This window comes from Falco peregrinus, chromosome 7, assembly GCF_023634155.1.
Source record: "Falco peregrinus isolate bFalPer1 chromosome 7, bFalPer1.pri, whole genome shotgun sequence".
Classification (NCBI taxonomy): Eukaryota; Metazoa; Chordata; class Aves; order Falconiformes; family Falconidae; genus Falco; species Falco peregrinus.
Window position 1 is genome coordinate 73,957,178 of NC_073727.1, and position 22,515 is coordinate 73,979,692.

A 22,515-nucleotide genomic window follows, 5' to 3' on the forward strand; every position below is an offset into this window, starting at 1 on the left:
CTTCCTTTGAATCTTTTGACATGTTGTACCCTCGCCCTTCTTCCCAGCTCATATTCATTGAGTGCTCTTTTGTGTGGCATGTAATCCATGTAGGCATTTCATAATAGAACCCCAGTACTCACTCCTTTTGTATTACTTGCATGAAAATTGGCATTATACAGGATATAATTTGTTTTGGCATAAGGAACAAAAATTTTAAATGAAGCCTAAAATTCTAAATAGTGTTATTCCTATTTTTCTAGTGCTTGGAAGCACAAATGTACCTGAATTGTTCCACTGTTAGGAGTTCAAAATTTACACTTTCAATTTTGTTGTCTTAAAACATTGCTGTGATTTGCCTCCTCTAATGTGTCATGCACCAAATATTGGGCAATTCCAATGCAGACTTGAAAGATACCATGTGGTAAAGGTAACTACTACGGGAAATGGTTAAAGCATGTAATCTCCACGAGCCATTGACTACCATTTGTCAATAGTAAACAGATCAGACCTGCACTGATACTCCCACATAGCACAGACAAAACAGTGAGGAAATGCCTGGCCAATACGTTTGCTCACTGAAAAATAAATAATGCATGCATTTTAATTATACTATAGATGATTGAATGTTTTTATGAAAATATGAGTCAGTTCAAAGATGAGAGACTGTATGAAACTTTTTATAACTCACCTTGTACTTGGGTTCCTAAAGCCTTCTGTAAACCTATACTTTACGCAACTAACTGGAGTTTTACCTTTACAAGCTCCATCACTAACGTGTCTTGCCTCTACTAGGATTTACACACAGTTGTGAGTTACCCCACGTTGGGGGTGGGGTGGTGCAGGGATGAGGAGAAGAAAAAAAAAAATATTTTTTTTCTGTGCAGTGCAAATGATGCTATATTCACTCTCTGCGGGGCATATAGTACTGGATACAACTGAAGCAGGCAAACAGACTAGTCACATCACATTGTTTATCCAGTATGTTCCCTTTCATAATGTAATAAAACAAAAATGTGAAAGAAAAAAGCAAGTCACAGACAACAAACGTCAAATGGTCTTCCCTATCGGGAACTCTGTCTGAAGCCCTGCTCTGATAAGCAAACTGAAATCACTGCATCCTTTCTTAGTTCAAAAACTTTCCAGATTTTACCTTATCATTTACTAAGTGATATGAAACACGTCTTGCTTTCACCACTGCTAATGGCATCTTGTTCATGCTTTTTTTTTTCACCCTAGTGCTTTTCAGGTAACACTCTGGATAGCTGAATTTCAGAACTGTTAAAAGTTGCATGCCTATGTGCAAGGCAAGAATTTGACCTGCTGCTATTTGGATTATATTAGATAATCCTGTTTTTCAGACAAAACCTTAGGGACAAAAACCTTATAGGACAAAAGAACTTCTGCATTTTAAAGCTTTTCACCTTGGTTTCTTCTAGTTGTCTTTGGAGATTTTTGGGATCTGCTGCAATTGGCTCTGATAGTTGCTTGTTCACAGCTACTTCAGAAGCCTGGAGACCTGACAAAAGTCCAGATGAGGCATCTTCATAATGCTGGTATTTATCCACCAGGTCTTTCAGGTTATTTCCAAGGACACTACACTAAAAGAGCAGAAAACAAACACGCAAACACCCAGGCATTAAACTGTGTGTTGCATTTCAAATAATTTCAAGGTCATACTTTCCTTGCTGAAATACTGCATGATTTCTTCCTGTCATCATCCCACCACTGAACTGATTTCTGAACTAAGGCATGACAGCTGCACAGGCTACACAGGTCTTCTCACTCTGTGCTCCTCAGATCAAATCCTAAGATCAATTCAGTGACGCAGGTGAGAAACTAGAATCTAACCCATTGTACTAGAGTAGGAAAAGCTTTAGGAATACTTTTTGATCCAGCAGCATAAAGATCCATTATCAGAACTCTTGACACCAAAAATGTAGCCAGTGAAAGCTAGAAATTTTCAAAAAAATCAGAAAATAGGTGTATGTTCATTAAAATACAGACAGCAGAGTATTGCTTTCATGAACACCTTACTGGCATAGCGACTCCAAAGTGAAATGGCTCAGTATTGCACATAAGCTTTGCTTTGGTCACTCAGGAAGGTCATCTGACCAAGATCCCATTAGTCCAGTATGTTAGCATGCCCCAAAACGTTTACAGTGGATCATTACGTGAAAAGGTCAGTGGAGCTCTTTCAGACATTTTGGAGGTGGTTTCACAAGCAAAATCTGATTGTATCACGTAATAATATTTATAAACATTACTTTAAATATTTGTATTCTAAACCTTCCATACACTGTATTTTAATATTTACAGATGGTACTTGGTCTCCCTCTGGTGGGCAAACATAGAATGCACTCATTTACATAACCGGTTAAGAACTGACTTTTAAGATTCCTTCAACATATAAGCCTATAAACTCATATGTGTGTGTGCAAATTATATATATACATATATAAAAAAAATAAAAGCAATACAAATATTTACTAAAAGCAAGAAGCTATTATAAAAGGCAAAAAAGTTACTACAAACCCATTTACAATTGCAAGATCTCGCTTACAAATTGTGGAAGATCTCACTTTTTCGAAGTTGGTCTGTCCTTCAAGACTCAATTTAGCAAGAAGTCTACCTTGCTCTGCATATTTATGGTCAAATATTTAAAGCATGTCTATTACATCTGTGCTAAATGTATATATGCGAAGTACAGGATCTGGCAAGTTGACAAATATGTGACCATAAATCAAGCTGCTGGCACAGAATTTTTATGTGCATAAAAATACTCTCTCTGAAAATTTAGCGATGAAATCTCTACATTCACACTCAAACTAATCCAATAAATAAATTGGAGGAACTCTAATGTGTTAATACAAGCTTCTAGCTTCACTGTTCACGTAAATTAAGTGGGAAAATTAAAATGAGCTGCTGTAAATGGAGAACCTTCTTCACAAACTGTTTGAGAACAGGGTTTACACTGTTTTAGTAATCAAGTGATCAAATCCATGTCTTTACAGAATTTACATTTCTGAGCAAGCAAATGTTAAAGAGGTGATAATTCCCAAAGAAGGCAACTGCTGCAGAACAACAGTCTATAGTGAACCTGTATCATGGAGTCTGAACCTACAAACTTAGAAAATCATGAAATGGCACAGTCAAAGGATACTGACAGCAACTGTCTCTTAAATGGTTCAGTTAATAATTATCTTAAAAGTTTACAGTTCCAGAATATTATTGGTATTGAACAACACTTTGTTGTTTTTTTGAAAACAGCTGGATAATTGGCATGTGAGACCAGCTGGTGAAGTCTGTCTAGTTCTACCAGACAGATACCATACGTGAACCTGGCACAGACAGCTGGATTATCTTCCCTCTCTAAGGTACCTGGAGGATTTTGCACTGCTAGTTTCCTATTAGTTAGAGACTAATCTCAGATTGTTAAGCATAAAATCTTTATTTGGCAGGAAGTGGAAAATAATTACTATCCTCAAATCACTACATTCTTGCATGCCTAGTGCTGACAACAAAGCCTTCTTGGTACAAACTATTTCAGGATACAAATCAAAATGAAATTTTAAATGTTAATCTTGGCATAGTCTCTCTCTTGCTATACTCATTAGCAAGAAGCCAAGTAAATAAGCAGTTGTGGGAAATATCGCAAGGAACATAAAGAAATGTTATCCAGCTGAAAGTACTACTATTTCTTTCCACCCCAAAATGTTACTCGGACATCCTGTACTATCATACACTCAAAGAGTTTCTTTAGAAATCTGGTCTTATGTTCTTCCTTATAACACAAGGTAGAAAACTTCATCCATTCAGACCTTAAATAGTCCAGCACTTGAATAAAGCAGATCTGAAAAATCATCTTGTTACCTAACTTTAAGAAACAAAAAATTTGCAACTTCCCACAGTATTTGTTTCATGAGCTCTTTTTTATACAAACTGCCAAATCAATCACAGCAGTCTTTCCTATTCAGTATAATAAAACTTACCTTAGTATAGAGAGATTTGAAACGATCTGAAGCACTATCCAGTTTATTTTGCACTTCAGTATATGTAGCTGAAGTATCGATACCATCTTTGTCAACCTTCACACCATCTCTTTTGCTACATGATCTTGCAGCATCTAAAACTCTTTGACCAGAAATTGTAATATACCGTAAATCACCTTTGTGAGATATAACATCTTCTGAAAAACTCTTTTGCCTTTTCAATTTGACCATTATGCCACTGAAGTCAGAAGCACCTGCCTCCAAATTGTCAAGTTCTTGTTCTGCCTGCTGCAGCCAGGTTTCAAATTCACTATAATCTGCATCAAATTTCTCAAGTTCTTCTCTTAGAGAATGAGTCAATTTCATTTTCCGTTCTGACTCAGCCAAAGCAGTCTCATACTGAGCCTTCAGCTCTTTCATGTTCCTTTGCATCTTGTCTTTTTCTTCCGGGGAAAGGTAGTGCCCTTGTTTCTCAAGCAGTGCCTGAGCAGACTGAGTCGCTATTATGATAGCCTGCTGCTGTGAAATAATTTTCTCATGTTGAGCCTACAAGAAAGAAAAGGATAAATTATGACCAGCACGTTCTTGGTTGCTTCTTCAGAAACGATGAAACGAAGTCCATCAAAATGAGAAAAAGCTTTTCTAATTTTCATATTATTTATTAAAAAATATTTTGTGAGTTATTTAAGTGAAAGCATGGCTCCTGGTCATCACATTTCTGTGCAGTTTCAAAATTTTATGAGACATCATAATGGCAATTTCAGCCAGATATACAGGCCATGACCAAACGAGAGTCTTCAAATATCATTGGAAATCAGAAATACTAGGAGATACATAACACACAAACATTTTCCTCTGTACTTCTAAAAGACAACTCTGCATAGTAAATCTAGTCATTATCGATCCCTTTAACTTTATTCCTAATAAAAATTATTTGTTTATTACTTAACATCTAGGCTAGCACGCTTAGCAAAATCAAAATTCTTATCAAATATACTTGGTCATAAACCAGGTCCTTTTGCCTTTAAAAATTGAGACATGTACTATGTATGCAAATTGCTTCAATCTCATGTAAAAAACAGTTAAGTCATAGGAACTATAACTGTATCCCAAACAAAATCCATCTTTCAAATATATTCTTGCAAAAAATCACCATTTTTGAAGGTCTTCTACTCCTATGTAAAACAGCTATGTAAAACAGACCTTAATGCTTTTCGTCCGTGAGTACAGTGGGCAATTATCCTGTAGGCATTAGGTGCAGAAAAGAATCATCAAAAAAGTGGAAGTACACAAAAATAAATGATCTTATTTTTCTTTGGGCTTGGTTGCTTTTTCAATAAAAAAGAAAATCCAAGATAGTATCAGCTAACAGCATAATCATTTTCATCAACACATCCGTGAAATCTCACCTAGAAGTTCTTGGTTGCTCAACTGTAAGTTAACAGAAGCCATAAAACTGAGCCATAATACATAAAACAACCACAGTAACAGCAAAAAGTGACAAATTCACAATACATTTGAAATACTGAAATTCCTACTGGTGTACATCACTAACTTTCCAGTGCCTGTTCCAAAGTCTATGACAGAAAGGATGCGATTGAATCCACTCATGTCGAATGAGGACTGATATGCTTAGCACCAACATGTTGAATAAACCCAGTAACAGTACCTTGACTTTCTGATACTGCTGGTTCAGATTATCTTCTGTGCTTTTTACTCGTCCATCCACCTGAGTTTCCATGTCTTGCTGAATTTCCAGCAGATTACCATTGACATCATCCTCCTCTCCTTCCAAAGCCTTCACATCTCCCTCTTCAAAGTGTGTTCCATTCTGTTCTATCACCTGCTTAAACTTCCAGCCGTGCTCCGCTTCTTTATCCACATTTGATAACCAATCCAAGAGATTTTCTATTGTATTTTTACTTTCTTCCAGCTGTTCTATGGCTGCAACCTACATTGAAATTTCACAGTTTCAGTTTAGAAATCTTCTTTAGGCACTACAAAGTAGCATATGTAAACAGACCATTTAAAATACATTAATGCTAAACAAAATATCTGATTGACATATATATATATTGTTCTTTGTTCCACAAAGAAAATAAATCAGCAGTTTATTAGTCATTCAAATGAAATAACATTTTAATCTCTCCACATCACATCAATATGTACTGGTTTTGCGTGGCAAGGTTTTGGTAGCAGGGGGCTATGGGGGTGGCTTCTGTGAGAAGCTGCGAGAAGCTTCCCCCATGTCCGACAGAGCAGCCGGCTCCAAGACGGATCCGCTGCTGGCCAAGGCTGAGCCCATCAGTGACAGTGGCAGCGCCTCTTGGATAGCATATTTAAGGGGGGCGGAAACACCCTGCACAACTGCAACCAGAGAGAGGAGTGAGACTATGCGAGAGGAGCAGCCCTGCAGCCCCCCAGGTCGGTGCAGAAGGAGGGGCAGGAGGGGCTCCAGGTGCCGGAGCAGAGATTCCCCTGCAGCCCGTGGTGAAGACCCACGGAGGCAGGCTGTGCCCTGCAGCCATGGAGGTTGACGGTCCTGCCAGGGTCAACCCACCACACAACACTAAGTTGCAAGACTAATCCCATATGACATGTAAAAAGTTTGAATAAAAGTACAAAATGGTTGCCTAAAAACCTTTTCTGTTTCCTGCTTAATTGCTGTTGTCATAGCTTTATCCAATTTTTTTTTGGACTCTTCTGCCTTCTGGCTAAGGAGCAAACACTTTGTCTTAGCTTCATTAAGTTTCTGTTCAAGAATAGTCTTGTCTTCTTGTGACAACTTTTCTCCATTCTCTTTCAAGAAGGTTTCAGTATTTTTCACAATCTCTGCCAGTGTCTGGGCACTCATTCTCATGTCTTTTTGTATCTCCTTTTGAGAAAAAAGAAAGTAAATAGGAGTAAGTAAATTATTCACCAGATCATTCCAATTAACTTTATTGGAACAATCTCTGCTCTGGGGGTAAGCACCACACTTGCTCCTTTCTAACTTGGGAGCACATGACACATTACTAAATTACAGATAGGATTATTTAAAAAATGAAATCAGCATCTTAGAATGTTGCTGCAGCTCCATCTGTCTGGGTTTTTAAAATTACAAGTCTGTTAGCTTACACTCCTATTCAGACTGAGGCCACTTTTTCCTTTTGTTTAGCAGCTCAAATATTGTATTTCCATGTACACCAAAGAAAATATATCTTATCTTTTAGATATCCAGACACAAAATAAATCTGCTACGCTGTAGTTAGCAAGGTGAGTCTCCTGACAAGTTCGTTTCATTACTATCTTAAGAGAAAGCTGCAGAAAGAAAGGGGACTGAATAAACGTCAGAAACTTGTAGTCAGCTTTCCCAGGTGGATGTTTTCCCATTCTTCTTGGTTTTGTTCAGGCCAGAAAAGCCATAAGAATATTTTTCTTTAGTTGTAACCAATGATCGTATTTCAATCTCCAAGGATTGTTTAAGTCCATTAAATTTCATAGAGAACAGATGTTTAGTTTTAGTTTATCCAAAGGAGTTCGCCTAGTCCTATGATAGAGTCAGATAAAAAAAATCTGCCTCCCAGTTATCTGAAGGGAGCTTAAATTATAATGATAATTATGCTGTTGAATACATTCACCCAGTTACTGAAATAATTAAGGTTTTTTTCTTTGTATGAGTGCAACACTTGAAGCTGCAAAATAAAAATATTTGATTCACATTCTGGACTACAGATTTTGCAGCAATTATAGAACATAGTTTGGCAGCTAAAACTGCAGCTTGTTTTAACACTTTGGCAAGTATGTTTGGAAGATTTTCTTGGGGATGCTGCATCAAGACAATATTTTCTTTCTCTCACAAAGATCCCTGTGCTCCCTTTTCAACAGCTCACTGACAATGAAAGCTCTGATTTCATCTATAGAAGACCTTTTTTAAGCTCCCATTCCCTTCCTGAGACACACTTCTACAATGGTGTCTACAAGAAATTAGTCAGTAAATAACAAATCTACTAGGTAGTCACAAATAACGGATGGAAAAACCCCCGAAGCATATGCTGTATCATTCTTCACTCCCATGGGTACTCCATTTAAGCCATAAATTCTTAAAACAGGTAAGCAATATTAAGAGGTACCCCAGGGGTATCTGCATCTTTCCACTTAGAATAAGGAGAACTTTGTCAAACTAGATATGTTACTTTGAAGATAAGTAAAGCAAAGCAAGATGAATAAGGAAATCTCTGCCTTTATAGATTACCAAACCTGATTTTGAGCTCTTCTGTATAGTAAACTACTACTAGGAGAAGGAGGAAGAAGAAACATACCAAGTCCTTCAGTCCTTTAACTATCATAAACTCAATTAGTATCAGTCAGAACAGAGTAAAAGCTTACAGGTGACAGGATACAGCTGAAAAGCAAGGCTGCAATAGGAAAGCAAGCAAGCAAAGGGCTCTGTTACGCAAGAACACCGAGGAGATCAACACCAGAAAAAAGAGAATTCAAACCAAAACAGGAGTAAGCCTCAGACAAGAGACAGCCTTGCAGCAGAATTCCTCAAAATACTGTGAACAGGAATAAGCACTCCCTGATACCAGTTAAAAAGCTGGCGAAATTTTTTAGCGTAATAAACATGCATGATTTTATCACAACTGACAGGAACAATCTTAAGCTAATATCTAACAAATTTCACAGCTGCTCCAGGAATGCTTCTTGAAATATCTAGGATGTGCTCCCTATTCTAGTGTCTCCAAGTTTGAAAATTTCTTTTCTCCCACTGGCACATAGTGAAGTATATTATTCATGGGCAGCAGTTTAGATTGCATTCCATTAAGCCTTTACTTCTGGTAGGTCAAACAGATCTATTCTACTCTCCTCTCACAAGACAAGTCTTGTTATTCAACAAAAGTCTAGTCACTCTCCTCTGCACTCGGTCTTCTCTAACTTATCTGACTAGAATTGTGCATACCTCCTGTTTGGTCTGGTATCGTTCCAGCTCAGCCTTGCTGTCTCCAATAACAAGAGACTCTTGCTGTCCAATTAGTCGATTTTCAGTCTGTGTAAGCAAATCACAGATTTCCTGCAGTTTCTCTCTGCATTCCTGCTGCCGTTCAGCCACATCCTACATTAAAGCCAAGTACAATTGAACAATAAAACAAAAATGTCCTCACTTCTGTAACTAACAGACACTCTTAACAAGGAATTACCTTTGAACATCAATATTGCAAAGCAGTAATTTTAAAAGTATGCTGTAAACATGATAGCGGTGGTACAAAGAGCAAGATGAAATACAGAAGTTATGGATAAACCTCAAATATGTTGTAAGTAAAAGAGACCACGTTTGATGGAATTGCCCAATAGAAGTCTGGCCATGCACATATGTGAAAGATGAAATCTCCAAACGACAGGAGTGAAAATCCAGTCTCTTAACCGCTTGAAACCTGTGATAAACACCATTAATTCTGAAAAAAGGATATCAAAACAGAGGTTAGTTGTGATTGTGAGTTAGCTCTTGTTGGTATGAATAATATGTTACCTGAATAGAAAATGTTGACTTTTTAAGCAGTAGAGAAGAACAAAACATGCAAGCTCATTATTGTTGCCAAGTTCTAGAAAAGTTATCTGTGCCCTTCCTTTACTCAATTTTATGTTTCTTTCACAAAGTAAGTTGGAGACAAATGTCCTTAGAATGACAAAATAATACAAAGTCTTTAGAATGCTAAAACACCTTTAATTATACATAAACCGGGGGCTGATGTGGTGGTTCTGAGTCTCGATAGTGCTTTTATGAGAGGAGATGCAGTTACACTGCAGCATCTTATTAGCCTCCTTTGACTCTACAAAGGCTGCTTATCCTTACTGACTGCAGCCATGCCAGCTGAGCTGGTAACTGTCCCAACTTGACTCATAGCTTTTCCAGCGCCCATACCTAGAATCGCAAATATCTTTGCTGATTTACTCCTATGTTTGTCCCTCTAACCTGTCTCAGTCAAAACAAGCTGAGGTAGCAAGGATTTCAACAAATCTGGGTCTTTGACTACAAAGACCTAGAAAAATGATCACATAAGCAGACAACCTGGCAAATTAAAGGAAAGAAAATCTTCAGCAGGACAGAAGTGATAAGCCATGGTACAACAGTAAATACACTGATCAATACAGCTGCAGCCAGAAGAGTTCGTGGCTTTATTTAATTGCTGATATAGCTGCTAAACAAACAACAGCTGTGAGACACCTCAAGTACATTTCCCTCATTGCTAGAAAGAGCAGACTTGGTCACCTCAGCCTGTACAGATCCTAAGGCCAAAAACTCTGTCTGTCCAAAATCTAATATGCTGTTTCTGTGATTGTACTAAGGAGAGACAAAAATGACAATTCACCAAACTTCATTAATATTATCTTTGTAGAACTATGGCTGTATCTGTAGTAAAACCTGAAAAGATAGGAATACACTTCATACGGCATGCTGGTATTAAAATTCCTCATCCATAGACAGAAACACTCAGCACCCATTCACACAGAAAGGCAAACCTTCTGATCACCCCGCTCTTGCGCTGCCTGCAACTGAGTCTCTAAACTTTCCACTTGAGTTGCCACTGCTTCCTGCACTTCCTGAAAAGATTTCTGGGTGGTATTTAAGAGCCTCAGCAGCTGTTTGCTCTGATTAGGAGAAAGATCTTGAGCGTGTTCAGAAATGAAGAACTGAACATCAAACGCAGTGGACTCCAGTTGCATTTTTTTACAGCCAAGCTCTGCAGCCCTGTTCTGTGAACGAAGAGAAGGAAATTAATAGCAATGAAGACAAAATCAGTACAAATAAAACACAAGTATTGCTACCCTCTTTTTTTAGCCGCGGTAAATAAAAATTCTGTGCCCAAATCATTCTGACACATTCAGATATGGCATTTGAATTTCTGCATAGTTTGCCTCTGGGACAGTCCAAGTCCAAGTAATAAATAAGATGACCTTTAATATCTCTATTTCTTTGCTCTCTCATGGATGTTTGAAAACTGGCTGACCTTGAACTCTGGAAGATTTACGGCAGGTTAGGTTTAACTTTTCTAGGTCTGAAGACCCAGAAACGTTAAAATATTTACTTCTCAATTCCAGAGCGAGAAGTCCCACTGCCAGCAGTGTGGCAACTTCTGCCCACAGTTAGTCACTTTGCGTCCCTATGGTATTACCATGCATACTGGAACCCTATTAAAGCACAATAAAATAATGCAATTTTTACCATTCATACATACAGAGGTGTATGAACTTTACTAAAAATTTAATCTGATTTGTTTTTAATGACTCATTTCATGGATTGTGTAGTGAAGAAGCTTTTTATCTTTCCCTTTCTTCTTGTTCTGACATATAATTGATTTGGAAGGTAACTACACTTCAGTAAAGATTCTGGACCTTGTCCTTTTAATCACTGAAATATTTGTATTATAAATTAGATTTCCAAAAAGGGTCATATTTATTGCAACAAATTTAAGCAGAACGAACAGCCTTCTCAGGAAGTCGAACTCGGTCAAAAATCTTTTTGAGAGAAAAAGCAAATCAACACGTTTTTATTACTGGACTATCAAGCAGTTGTTGTCTTAAGTAATTAGTTCTAGCCATCTGTTTAAGGGACAGAGGTTAATGAGCAGGTATACAAAAGCTAGCTAATAATTAATAATATGTAGCAACATTTGTCAGAAGCACCAACACCTGCCATAAAGAATACTTACTTTAAATAGCTGTAAACTTTTCGTCAGCTCTTCCATATCATTAGTATTCACTGTGTAGTCATTCATGATTTTACTGTTTTCTGTGATCCAGTCTGAAAATCTCTGCAGTCTGCTTACAAGTTGCTGGTGTAATACTGCAAGCTTAGACTAGAAAGGGAAATTGTATATTTAATGATACCCCTGCAGCCTAGTCACGTTTTCTATCATATTAAATAGAATCATACACATACTTTTATATTAAGATAAAACAAAATAAAGCAAAATCAAATTCTGTTTAGCCAAATTACCTTGAAGAAAACCAAGGCAAAAACATACACTTGATAAAAACATACCATTTCCGAGTCAATAGCACTGATTATTTGTTTTGCTCGTTTTGAAGACGTATCACAGACCACCAGAAATGCTTCCTGCAAACAGTCATAGCTTATCTTTAGCTCTTCAAGTTTCTCTCCAGGAATATCTCTGTTACAAAACTTTAAAAACTCTTCTGTCAACTTCATATCATTTTTTAGGATAATTGCAAAAGTAGCCAGTCCAGATTCAAATGACTACAAAGAGAACACACATAAAATGCATTAAGTTACTAAGCAAGAAGAACATTTAAATGTGAATAACTATATTGGAAATCTCTCTTTGTTAATCTAAGGGCTCTTCCTAGCACCCATCACTGACATACAAGCATAAATAAGACTTTACTTACCTCTAGTTGTTCCAATTCATCTTTCAGTATTTCCAAGTTGTTACTATTAGGCTCCTGATTATCTAAGTGGCTTTTCATATCCTGAAGCACTGCCAAGTGTCCTCGCATTTTCTCTGTTAACTTTAAACATTGCTGTACTCCATCAACCTGAAAATGAGTTTTAACAGTATGAAAAGATTTTTCAAACTAATAGACATGAAAACAAGCAATAGAATTCCTTGTTTTAATTATAGTTTATTTTAGTGTTATAATTTAATGTGTCAATCATTTTTCCAGTTTAATTATTCTTTCCAGCACTATGAAGGATTCATGCAATTCCTTTAACACAGGACCCATAGCACATACTAACTGTTGTTACTTACCATGCTAATAGGGGTGTCTTCCAGGTCTGCTTCTTTTGTTTTGAAAACAGGCTCAGTAAAGCCTCCGGACAGGCTCTCTGTCTTCCCATGCTCCCAGTCACACTTCCAAGCAACAGCTGCATCGTCTGCCAATGTTTTCTCTTTAGCAATTTCTGATCCAAACTCCAATTGTTCTGTTGAGAAAAGAGTACAAAGCCCGTCTACTTTGCCTTTACTCTCGTGTTCTGTGGTGAAACCAGCCACCTGTGAGCTTGTAAGCAAACCACTTATCAGCTCCTCTAACTTGCTTGTACGTTCATCTCCAGGTGAGATTTGAAAAACCTCCAGAAGTTCAGAAGCAGTAAGTTTTGGAACAGGAGCTTTCATATCTGTTTCAGTCTTCCTTTTGTCTGGGTCAGCAATCTTTTGCTTGCAGGATTCCTGCCTCAGAATATCACGAAGAAGATCAGGACTTCTGCAGTCAGGCCAAAGCAATGAAAGAGCATCACTGTCCTTTGGCTCTGTAGATGGTGTGGTAACCATGAATGCAGTTCTAACAGCATTGCTTATTTGCTTGAGATTTGACCCACTAGACGTGTCACTCCCAAGCTGGGTGCTTCTAACCATTGTAAGTAAATTTTGCATTAACATTTTGGTATCGGAGTAACTCAGAGGTTCACCCTCCTGCTTGCAGTAAACATGTCCTGTTTTCAATTTCCTTTGTAATATATTCTTTAAGTCTTCCATTAGTGTATCAGACACTGCTGGTGATAGTGAAATACCTTCCTTGACTTGAAAATCTTTGCAGGGTCCCATTTCCTTTTGCAATGACTCCATGGACATTTGTTTTTTGAAACCACTTCCAAGGGGACAAGTCTCACTGGCCATAAAATTTTCTTCCTTTGTGTTTTCCAGCATCTCATGTTCTTTCTGGGCACAATAATTCAAGTCAGTCCCTATGCTGCTCAGAACTGCAGAAGAAACATCAGTAGTATGGGTATGACTCCCAGAAGGTAGCACTTCACTCCCATCTCCTGATTCTTTGGCATCCTCAATACTTCCTAAAGCATCTGCTTTTACTGGGGAAAATTCACTATTATTGCTGCTCTTTTTTTCTGAGAAGTCTTTAAGAACATTGTCAGTATTTTGACAGGTAAGTCTCCCCGTTTCTTTAGTTATGCTGATTTCCTTTGGTTTCACTCTATCAGTTGAGGGAAAAGAATAGGTGTGAAATTCACTTGAATACATTTCTTCCATATTCAGCAGAAAATCCTTTCCATTCTGTATGCCCTTCTCCCCTATTTCCCTGTCCATAAAGCAACAGGATTCAGTTTTATCCAATTCTGAATGGCTGCCGCTTTTTATGTCAGTTGTATATTGTTTCAAAGAAGTAGAAATGTTAAAATCTCTCTTAAATTCATCTGACTTCACACCACCTCCAATGTCAAGCAAAGCTTGATTAACATTTATTTTTTCTTTACTTGAAACAGGAGCTTCTCTATCAGCTTTAATTACTGATGCATCAAATATTTCCCCAAGGCTTTCCATCTGAATGGGACTTTTCCTTAGCCCCATGATATCACATTCCTCCATAATCTTTATTCTGTTTTTATTTTCTGTAAGAATTTCAAAACCTCTTCCTATTTGACCATGCTTCCAACCAGTGACTGGATGTACTTGGTCACTAAGTGAACTATCACTATCATTCACATAAGGCATATCCTTAAGGAATTTATTGTCCATTTGGGATGAACTTTCCTCTAGTTGTTCCATACCAGCCATATAATTTAATACTTTTTCCTCTGCAAATACTGCATCTCTCTGTCTTTGTCCATGGTTCGAATGTAATGTTGGCATGGTACTATTGGTTTTATTCATGCTATCACTAAGGCATTCTGAAAGCAGCAAATTTGTCTGAGTACTTTCATCATCATCAGTAGCTTGCTTTGTAATTAGGAAGGCTGTTACACGCTCATCAGATGTCACAGCATCATCAAGAAGCTGAGAACTTGGAACCTTAAACTGTGTTTTATTATTTTCTTCACTCTTACAGGACATGCCTTTAGTGTCAAAGGTATTTTCAGACTGAACAGGCTCAGCAGTGTCTTGTGACATGTGTTTACTTTCGACACAAGTCCCATATCCATCTTCTGTTTCCTGCTGTCTGTTGTCTTCACTTGCACATGTAAGACCAACACATCTTTTCTCAGAATCATCTGATGCAGATTCACATTTTCCTGAGGATAGTTTTCCATTTTCATGGTTAGGCTGGAATTGCAAAGCATATACTGTCTTGCGGCCTAAAGAATAGCAACAGTCACCAATATTCTGATTATTTTCATTGCTATTTTCTATGTCTCCTAAAGAAATTAACAACTGGTCATCTTTGTTTATACATTGATGATGTGGATAAGAAATAACCATTTCTTCATCACTGTCAGAGTCATCAGAACTATCATAAACCTCTTCATAATCTTCCTCCTCCTGTGTACCTTCAGATTCATCCTCATAAGAGTCACTTTCTGCTTTCACTTCATCTTCCTCATCCCTGTCTCGTACTTCTGCTTCATACGTCTTCCGTAAGGAACTAAGGCCTCCCTCCTTTCTTCCTTCACTCTCCAGAGTAACTGGTAATTTTTGCTTCTTCTCTCCAAAGCTCCTTGTTCTTTCCCCTTCCTCCTCATGGATTCCTTCCATAGCTTCGGCACTTGCAGAAGCTGTATTTCTGATCTCAGGTTGCCCTGTCAAATTTACACGGACGGTCTCTCCAGCATTAGTTGCAAATTCTTGAAAAGAGCTGGTCTCTTCTCCTAGGGTTATTAGACCACCTCTCTCCTCTAGAAAATTTAATGGAACTGACGTTCCAGACAATTCTGGCTCTGGTGTATTATCGTCCCGCAGCTGCAAGGCATCAAAACCATCACCACCTTGAGAAGTGCCACAGGAATCATCATCATCCATTTGTGGAGTATCATAGACATCACTGTCATCATCATCAGCCTGAGGCGTTTCATAGACATCATCTTCATCATCATCAAACTGAGAGCTGCCACCTTCAGAGGCTACCTCACTGCATTCATGCTGCAAGCAGTTACTTTCAAACTGTGGGATGCCATCGCTCCCTTCTACTGATGAGTCAGAACTACTGTCACACAGTGGTAACTTCTCAAATGTGAGATTGCTTTCTTCTACTGTTAGCCTTTGTGCTGGGCTGTTACTGTCCCCCACAGGTGGTCCATCATGTAGAACAGCGTCGCCACCCAATGAAGGCCTGCAGTGCATGTCTCCACTGTCTTCTAGACACAGCTTACTCCGCAAATCCAGCCAGTCCTCCAAGGATAGCCTGTCATGTATATGAAGATAGTCCTCTAGAGATGGATTGTTACACACATCAGCGTAGTCCTGTAGAGGTTGCTCACTGTATCGATTATCCTCAAAAAGTAGTGTGTCACCACACTGACTAATATCTTCTGGAAGTCTGTATTCAGTATCTGAACTGATGGATGAACCAAGACTTCTCTGAAAATCATCTTTCTTGCTGCTACCCAGTACTATTCTGCTATTGTCAGCTTGCAATATGTGAGGCCTGTATTTTGTGCACCTTTCTAGCTCTCTCCAGGTTTCATTATCTGACGAATCATTCACACTTAAGGAATTTTCTGAGGTTTTATCATTCCTGTTTTCATTACACAGACCTTCTGCCATATAAATCTCTTCTTTCTCTGTTTCTGAAACAAGATTTGCATTTGAGTCATTTGGAAGACATCCTTCAATGTTTCCTGAATTTGCCTTCTGACTGTTAAGCTTACACAGTTCAGTCCACTCCGAAACCTCCAGACGACCTCTGCCTCCATTCCTGTTCATGGAATTTTGAGTGCTACTTACTATGTTTCTAAGTTCTGTAGGGTTAGTAATCAACGTCTCCTGTGTATATTCTGATTGCTCAGTACCAATGGCATTGCAAACATCTGGTCTACATGCACGGAGATCTTCTCCATGTGAAGATACATAATTCCCAAAATCTCCAAACTGATTTAATTTCCTGTTATTAGAAGTATTCTCAGCACCTGAAAGATAACCTTGAACACTGCCTGTGACATTATTTAAGTGGACACTGCCAGCTGACTTCAGGTTAATTCCTTTCGAGGTTATGTATTTGTTATTGAACTCTGTTTCTGACACACCAGCGTTACACGCAGCACCATCACCTTCCAGCAACCTATTGATAGCTTCTTGCAGTTGTCCATCATATAACAAAAGTCTTCCTCCAGTGTTTGCATCCATGTAACTATTCACCATCAGGTAAGATATGAATAGTTTCTTAGCTTGATCTATATTATGACACACAGGGTCTTCTGTGCCAGAATCTTCATGCTCCTCCTCACAGTCATGAAATACAGATGGTAGGAATTCGTATGTTGATAACCATTTTGCAGCTTTTTTACAAGGGGACTGTAATTCCTCTACATTGGGCATTTTATCTGGTAAAGTCACATTGGTCAAAACAGATAAAGTATTGATGTCTATTATCCCTGATTGTGCGGCTTTATCTAGACTGAGTATTTCACAAGTTTCTGGAATGTAAAGTGCAGCTATTTTCTGTCTATCATTTAGTATTTTGAATGCCAGCTCATTTGTTATCATCTCTTGGTGCAAAGAAGTTGATACAGGGAATATTTCACCAGTGTGAGGCCAGATTAGTCCAACAAAGCCTCTCTGTGCTTCTAATACCAACAGTGCACTGGTGGATGATATTAAGTTGCATTGTACTGCTTCATCAACAGTCAAGCGTTGTCCTGAATTTTGACAAAGGATTCCACCAGTCTGCACCTGATGCGTGAGGATCCCACAAGCTGTGTCCTGATCTATCATCCCTTGTCTCATAGCTTCCTCCACAGTCATTCTCCTCCCTGAGTCAGGGTCAATTATACCTCCAGACATTAACTGAGCACCCAGCAGCCTGAACATTGTTTCCCGATCAATGAGTCCTTCATGGGCTGCCCTCAAAACGGTTATCCTTCTTCCACATTTGAACATGATTCTGCCTTTTTCTTGTGGTTTCACAGGTAGGAGTCTTAGCCCTGTTTTTTCATGCAATATGCTTCTATGAATCATCTGTTCAAGGGAAATCTTCTCAGCACAGTTGGGGTCTATGAGATCTTTACCTATGTCTTGTCTTTCCAGAAGTTTTGCATATAATGTTGGAGAAATTAGGTTTCTCTGGAAAGCATTCTGCAAGGTCAGGTTTTCTCCAGTAGATGGCAAAATCAAGTGCCCAGTTGAAAGCTGATTCTCAAGAATTTTAATAGCCACAGGTTCTGAAATTAAACCTTGTTCCAAAGCTGAAGCAACTGGAAGATTTGATAATGACGACCCTGAAATAAGTTTCTTTGCATTACTTAATTCCTGCAACTGCAACAGAGTCTGCTCATCAATTAGGGCATGAGCTTTAGCTTCTTCCAAATCATAACATACTCCTAATTCTGGAGAAATGATTCCAGAAAGGATCAGCTGATTCTCAAGCAATCTAATTCCAGTGTCATAGTCAATAAAACCTTTTAAAATAGACTGAAAGACTGAAAGGACTTCTCCAGTCGTTTGGTCAATGACACCAGCAATGACTTTATTCACCTAGAAAGGAACATAAAAGAAATGCTATCACTATTTTCAGACTGTATTTTAAATTTTATTTCTATTTTGAATGCATGATAAGCATAAAAACATGTACTTACCAGGCCTGGAGGAGTGCAGTGAATGTTAGCAGCTCAAATGCGCAAGTGATCTATGTCAGTCATTCAACAGCACACGATGTGATAAAAGATTTAAAATCAACATGCATCTGTGAACTGAAAACCTATGCTTTGCATATATAAATAGGGTTAGTGAAAGACAATAGAAGAAATGATTGCAGAGTGAGCAAATAGAACATACACCTGAAAGGCAAATTTTCATGCTCTAAATGTCTGTGAAAGGTTAGACTATTCAGAAACAGTATGTGATTCAAATCCACCATGCTATTCATGTTTACAGCATACAGCACTTCTGTATATACACTCAACAATATGGAATCAGATACTCTAGAATCAAATATTGCATTTAGTTTGCATGGAAAGCATGAAGTCAGTTTGGCAACATAATTTGAACTAATTACACAGACACTGCCTCTATGCGTATATGAGAACAGTCGTTTGCAACGTAATTTTTGAGAATTCCGTATTTAAGATTAAGATCCCATTAACAAATGTATTTGTAGTGTCTCAGAGCTAATCACATTATGTGCTCTTATTTTCATATCCAGGTAAGTTTTAAGAAAAACTGAAAGTAGATCTCTTCTAGGACATTTCTGAGCGATATATGGGAGAGATTAACAGGTTATTTTATGGTGTCATTTTTGCAGCAGAAACATAGACTTATCTAGCAGTCAAAGAATGGCTTTTAAGAGAAGAGTTAAGAGATGAATGATTTGTTTATCTTTCTTCATGCAAGACACAAATTATTAAGACTCTCCACAAAAAAATCTGATGAGCAGAATGTTCATATGCACGGGTAAGGTCACACACAGTATTCCACAGCAAATACACAAAAACCTTCAGTCAATTAAAACATGTTCCTTCACACACAGTTAATTGCAGCTTCTTCTTTTGCTGATCATGTGTGGTTCCAAAACCATGCTGTAAGCCCCAAAAGAGACTGAAATCTAAGTTTCAATCTTGTTACCTTTTCTTCCATCTTTTCATCACCCAGATACTGTGCTTCCTGCAGCTGTTTCAAAGCTTCATTGGCTAACAAGCTGTAGCTCTCCTGGAGGGATCTGACTTGCTTTTCCATTTCATTTCTCTCTTCATCTGTCATTCTATTAAGAAAAAAAGAAAAATGGGAGGAGGTCTCTGAGTAATCTGTAACCTGCAGGGAGTTATCTGTTTACCTTTACTTAAAAAAGGGGAGGGGAAATTGGTAAAAGTACTACTAAGCGGAACTGTAAGATGAGGCTATGATATCTTTTTAAACAAACAGGATGTACTGATTCAATTCATTAACATTATTGGAAAAATAAAAAATGGCATACTTGTCACTGTGCTTAGCTAAAAACGACTGAGTAGTCTGCAGAGTTTCAGCTATTTGTTCTTTCTTGGTTGACATTTCATGCAGGGAAATCTGAAAAATAAACAACCTGTGTTCAAGACTTAACTATGCACATATATAAAAAGAAAAACAAGCATACTATCTCTTTATGGGACTAAAATCAATAAACTAGAGGGTTTTTTTAAATACCAGCTGTTCTTAAAGCGATATTCGTTATTATGGAATTGTACCATTTACATATATATATATATGTCATTATGGTATGTCTTTTGGTTTAAGCAAGCTGTTTGTATTAGAAAACTATCGAGTGAAATAAATATAATTTATCTCAAATTGTTGTTTGAAAATCAACCAATCATTTAAAATCACTTACTATAGCTGGCACAGATTAAAGCGGCTTCATAAAGATAAATGTACAATGATCAAGTTCAAGAAGTCACTCACCAAAATGAGATAGCAACTTTTTAAAAAACCATACCAGAAGGCCACAAGCCTTGATGAAATTCAATGACAAGGACAAATGCAGTATCAGACACTTGGAAAAAATGGATTATTTATTAATATTGTCCCTGCTATAATTTCTGTGTCATCCCCACTAAAGCACTTGTTCTGGCAGAGGAACTTGCAAGAATTTAATCTTACAACTTTTCTGAGAAACTGCCTGCAGTCTCTTCAAAGAAAAGCACTTTTTTGGATAAATAGGAGCAAAGTATCAAAGGGAAGTCTATAACTTTGTTAGAAAGTCCTAGATAATGTTCGACATAAGTGCTAAGAGAACTCTAGCAAGGCACTTGGGCCCTGCATTCACCTGGGTCTGGACACAACCAATTCTGTCCCTGTGTGCGCTGCGCCAAAGGGCCTGAATGCGGTCTGGGAAGAACCTCCCTTTGCAATCACTGCCAGCAAGCCACAATCCCACCACTTGTGCTGCTCAGACAGAAACCAAGAGAGCAAGCACTGCATGCGCTGTAGAAGATGATGTGAGCAGGCTGAGGCAGCAGGTGGGGCCATGAGCTCCACTTTGCTCAGGGAACTGATACTGCTGTGGATGCTAATGCACACCCTGTCACTACCAGCACCAGCTTCCCCACCGGGTCCATGATTACACCCCACAGCAACCCCACTCCCCCATGTTTCAGCTGACATTGGCTGTCAAATCACTAGTCCACACGTTTCTACAAAACTTGTCGAGGTACCCATGCTAGTCAGTGAAGTCACTAAACCAGGCACCTCTGGAAGATGCCACTACTGCGCTGGGGCCATTTCACAAGGGAAGGAAACACCCTCAGCAAACACCCATCTCCTGCACGCCAGAGGAAGCCAAGGCAGCTAACCCACAGGTTACACACTGAGGACTCCGGCTGCATCGGGAAGATGCCACCCATAGTTGCTACAGTCAGCCAAGATGCTCTAAGGAGTTGAGCACTGGCCCAATGCTGACAAAGGTTTGCACTGTTGTCATTAACAAGGGCAGAAAAAGACCAGTGTTGAACGTTTTTGCAAATCCTGATCCTTACTGTCAGTGATTTACCAATCAATGTGTTCAAATTAATACACACTTACTTCCTCCTATACACACAGGGACAAACTCTGTAACAGAACTAGCACTGGTCCCCTGCAAACAAGCAGCACGCTGGGACTGGTGGCCATCAGGACTGCAGGATTGCCAACCTGCCCAACAGCAAGCCTGATTTATGCACGTGCTGCTCCAGCGGCTCTAACAGGCACCAGCACGCATGACCAAAATAAAACATGCAGCAACAGGCTGCCAGGAGGGCCAAAATCATGTTTTCATGACCACATCCAGCCCTGTACTGAGGGATGTGGACAAGACACTGCTCTGCGCCTCTGCTGCTCAGCGTGCAGATATACCTTCACCTACTAAAATCTTTTTAGTTGTCACTAAGCTATTTTGTGGAACAACTCTAGCCAGGGGGCTGCTAGAAATGATATGATGTTTCACAGATGGAAATTTATGGTCAAGAGTTAAAATGTACGCAACGACAATGCACCTGTTAAATACAAAGGTGTCAAGATGGGCCACTCCAGCAGCCTGGGGACTAGTGCAATAATAGAGGGCTCAGTCAACACCTGTTTTGACTATCCTGTAAGAGGACCCCTCAGAAAAACTTCGTAAAAGCGAAAAGAAACCCAGTCCTCAGGCACCTCCTGCCAACTTTCTCCTTCCTGGTGCCAGGGTAGAAGTTACCAGGCTTATTCACTGAACTGTTTCAGGACAAGGGGGCAGACCTAGCAAGTGCCAACCTGCCAGGACGCGCTGTCCCTCTACAGGGGGTGAGTTACGGTGTGCAGGTCTAGTTTCTCTAAACTGACATTTTGTAGCACCAGAGTAAGTCACACGGCAGGCCTGTAAAAAGCAGCTTGCACTTCTTCCCAAAATGTTTGTGTCCCTAAACACTGATGATCATTTATCCAACCCTCTACTCACAGCCAAATGTGAAATTACATCTTTAGTAAAATGTGGATAGTGACTGGAGGAAAAAAAAAAGTATTTATGGAATATTTTGTGATTTTAATCAACACAAAAGCCTAAAAAGAGGAAGTGGTATTTTACCAAAAGACATCTGTACCTGCTGCTTAGGCAAATCTGTCTTTTCAGCTTTTTCTCCCTCTTCTTTGCCAAGTGTCTGGCTGAGGTTTGACACCCATTTCAGTAAATCCCCAGCTTTCTCAACATATTCCTTCTTTTCTTCTTCCATTGATTTCTG

The 22,515-nt window shown here is 38.7% G+C and overlaps 1 protein-coding gene across 1 annotated transcript in view; it reads right to left on the bottom strand.

Moving 5' to 3' along the window:
• LOC101923360 (dystonin) overlaps window positions 1–22,515 on the bottom strand; it is a 303,205-nt gene that overhangs the window by 95,301 nt on the left and 185,389 nt on the right. The window contains 13 exon segments of the mRNA XM_055811183.1: window positions 1,404–1,580; window positions 3,972–4,517; window positions 5,641–5,922; window positions 6,613–6,846; window positions 8,914–9,066; window positions 10,473–10,706; window positions 11,663–11,809; window positions 11,995–12,210; window positions 12,363–12,509; window positions 12,725–18,334; window positions 19,421–19,556; window positions 19,770–19,858; window positions 22,378–22,512. Of these exon segments, the coding sequence (XP_055667158.1) occupies window positions 1,404–1,580; window positions 3,972–4,517; window positions 5,641–5,922; window positions 6,613–6,846; window positions 8,914–9,066; window positions 10,473–10,706; window positions 11,663–11,809; window positions 11,995–12,210; window positions 12,363–12,509; window positions 12,725–18,334; window positions 19,421–19,556; window positions 19,770–19,858; window positions 22,378–22,512 (8,106 nt within the window).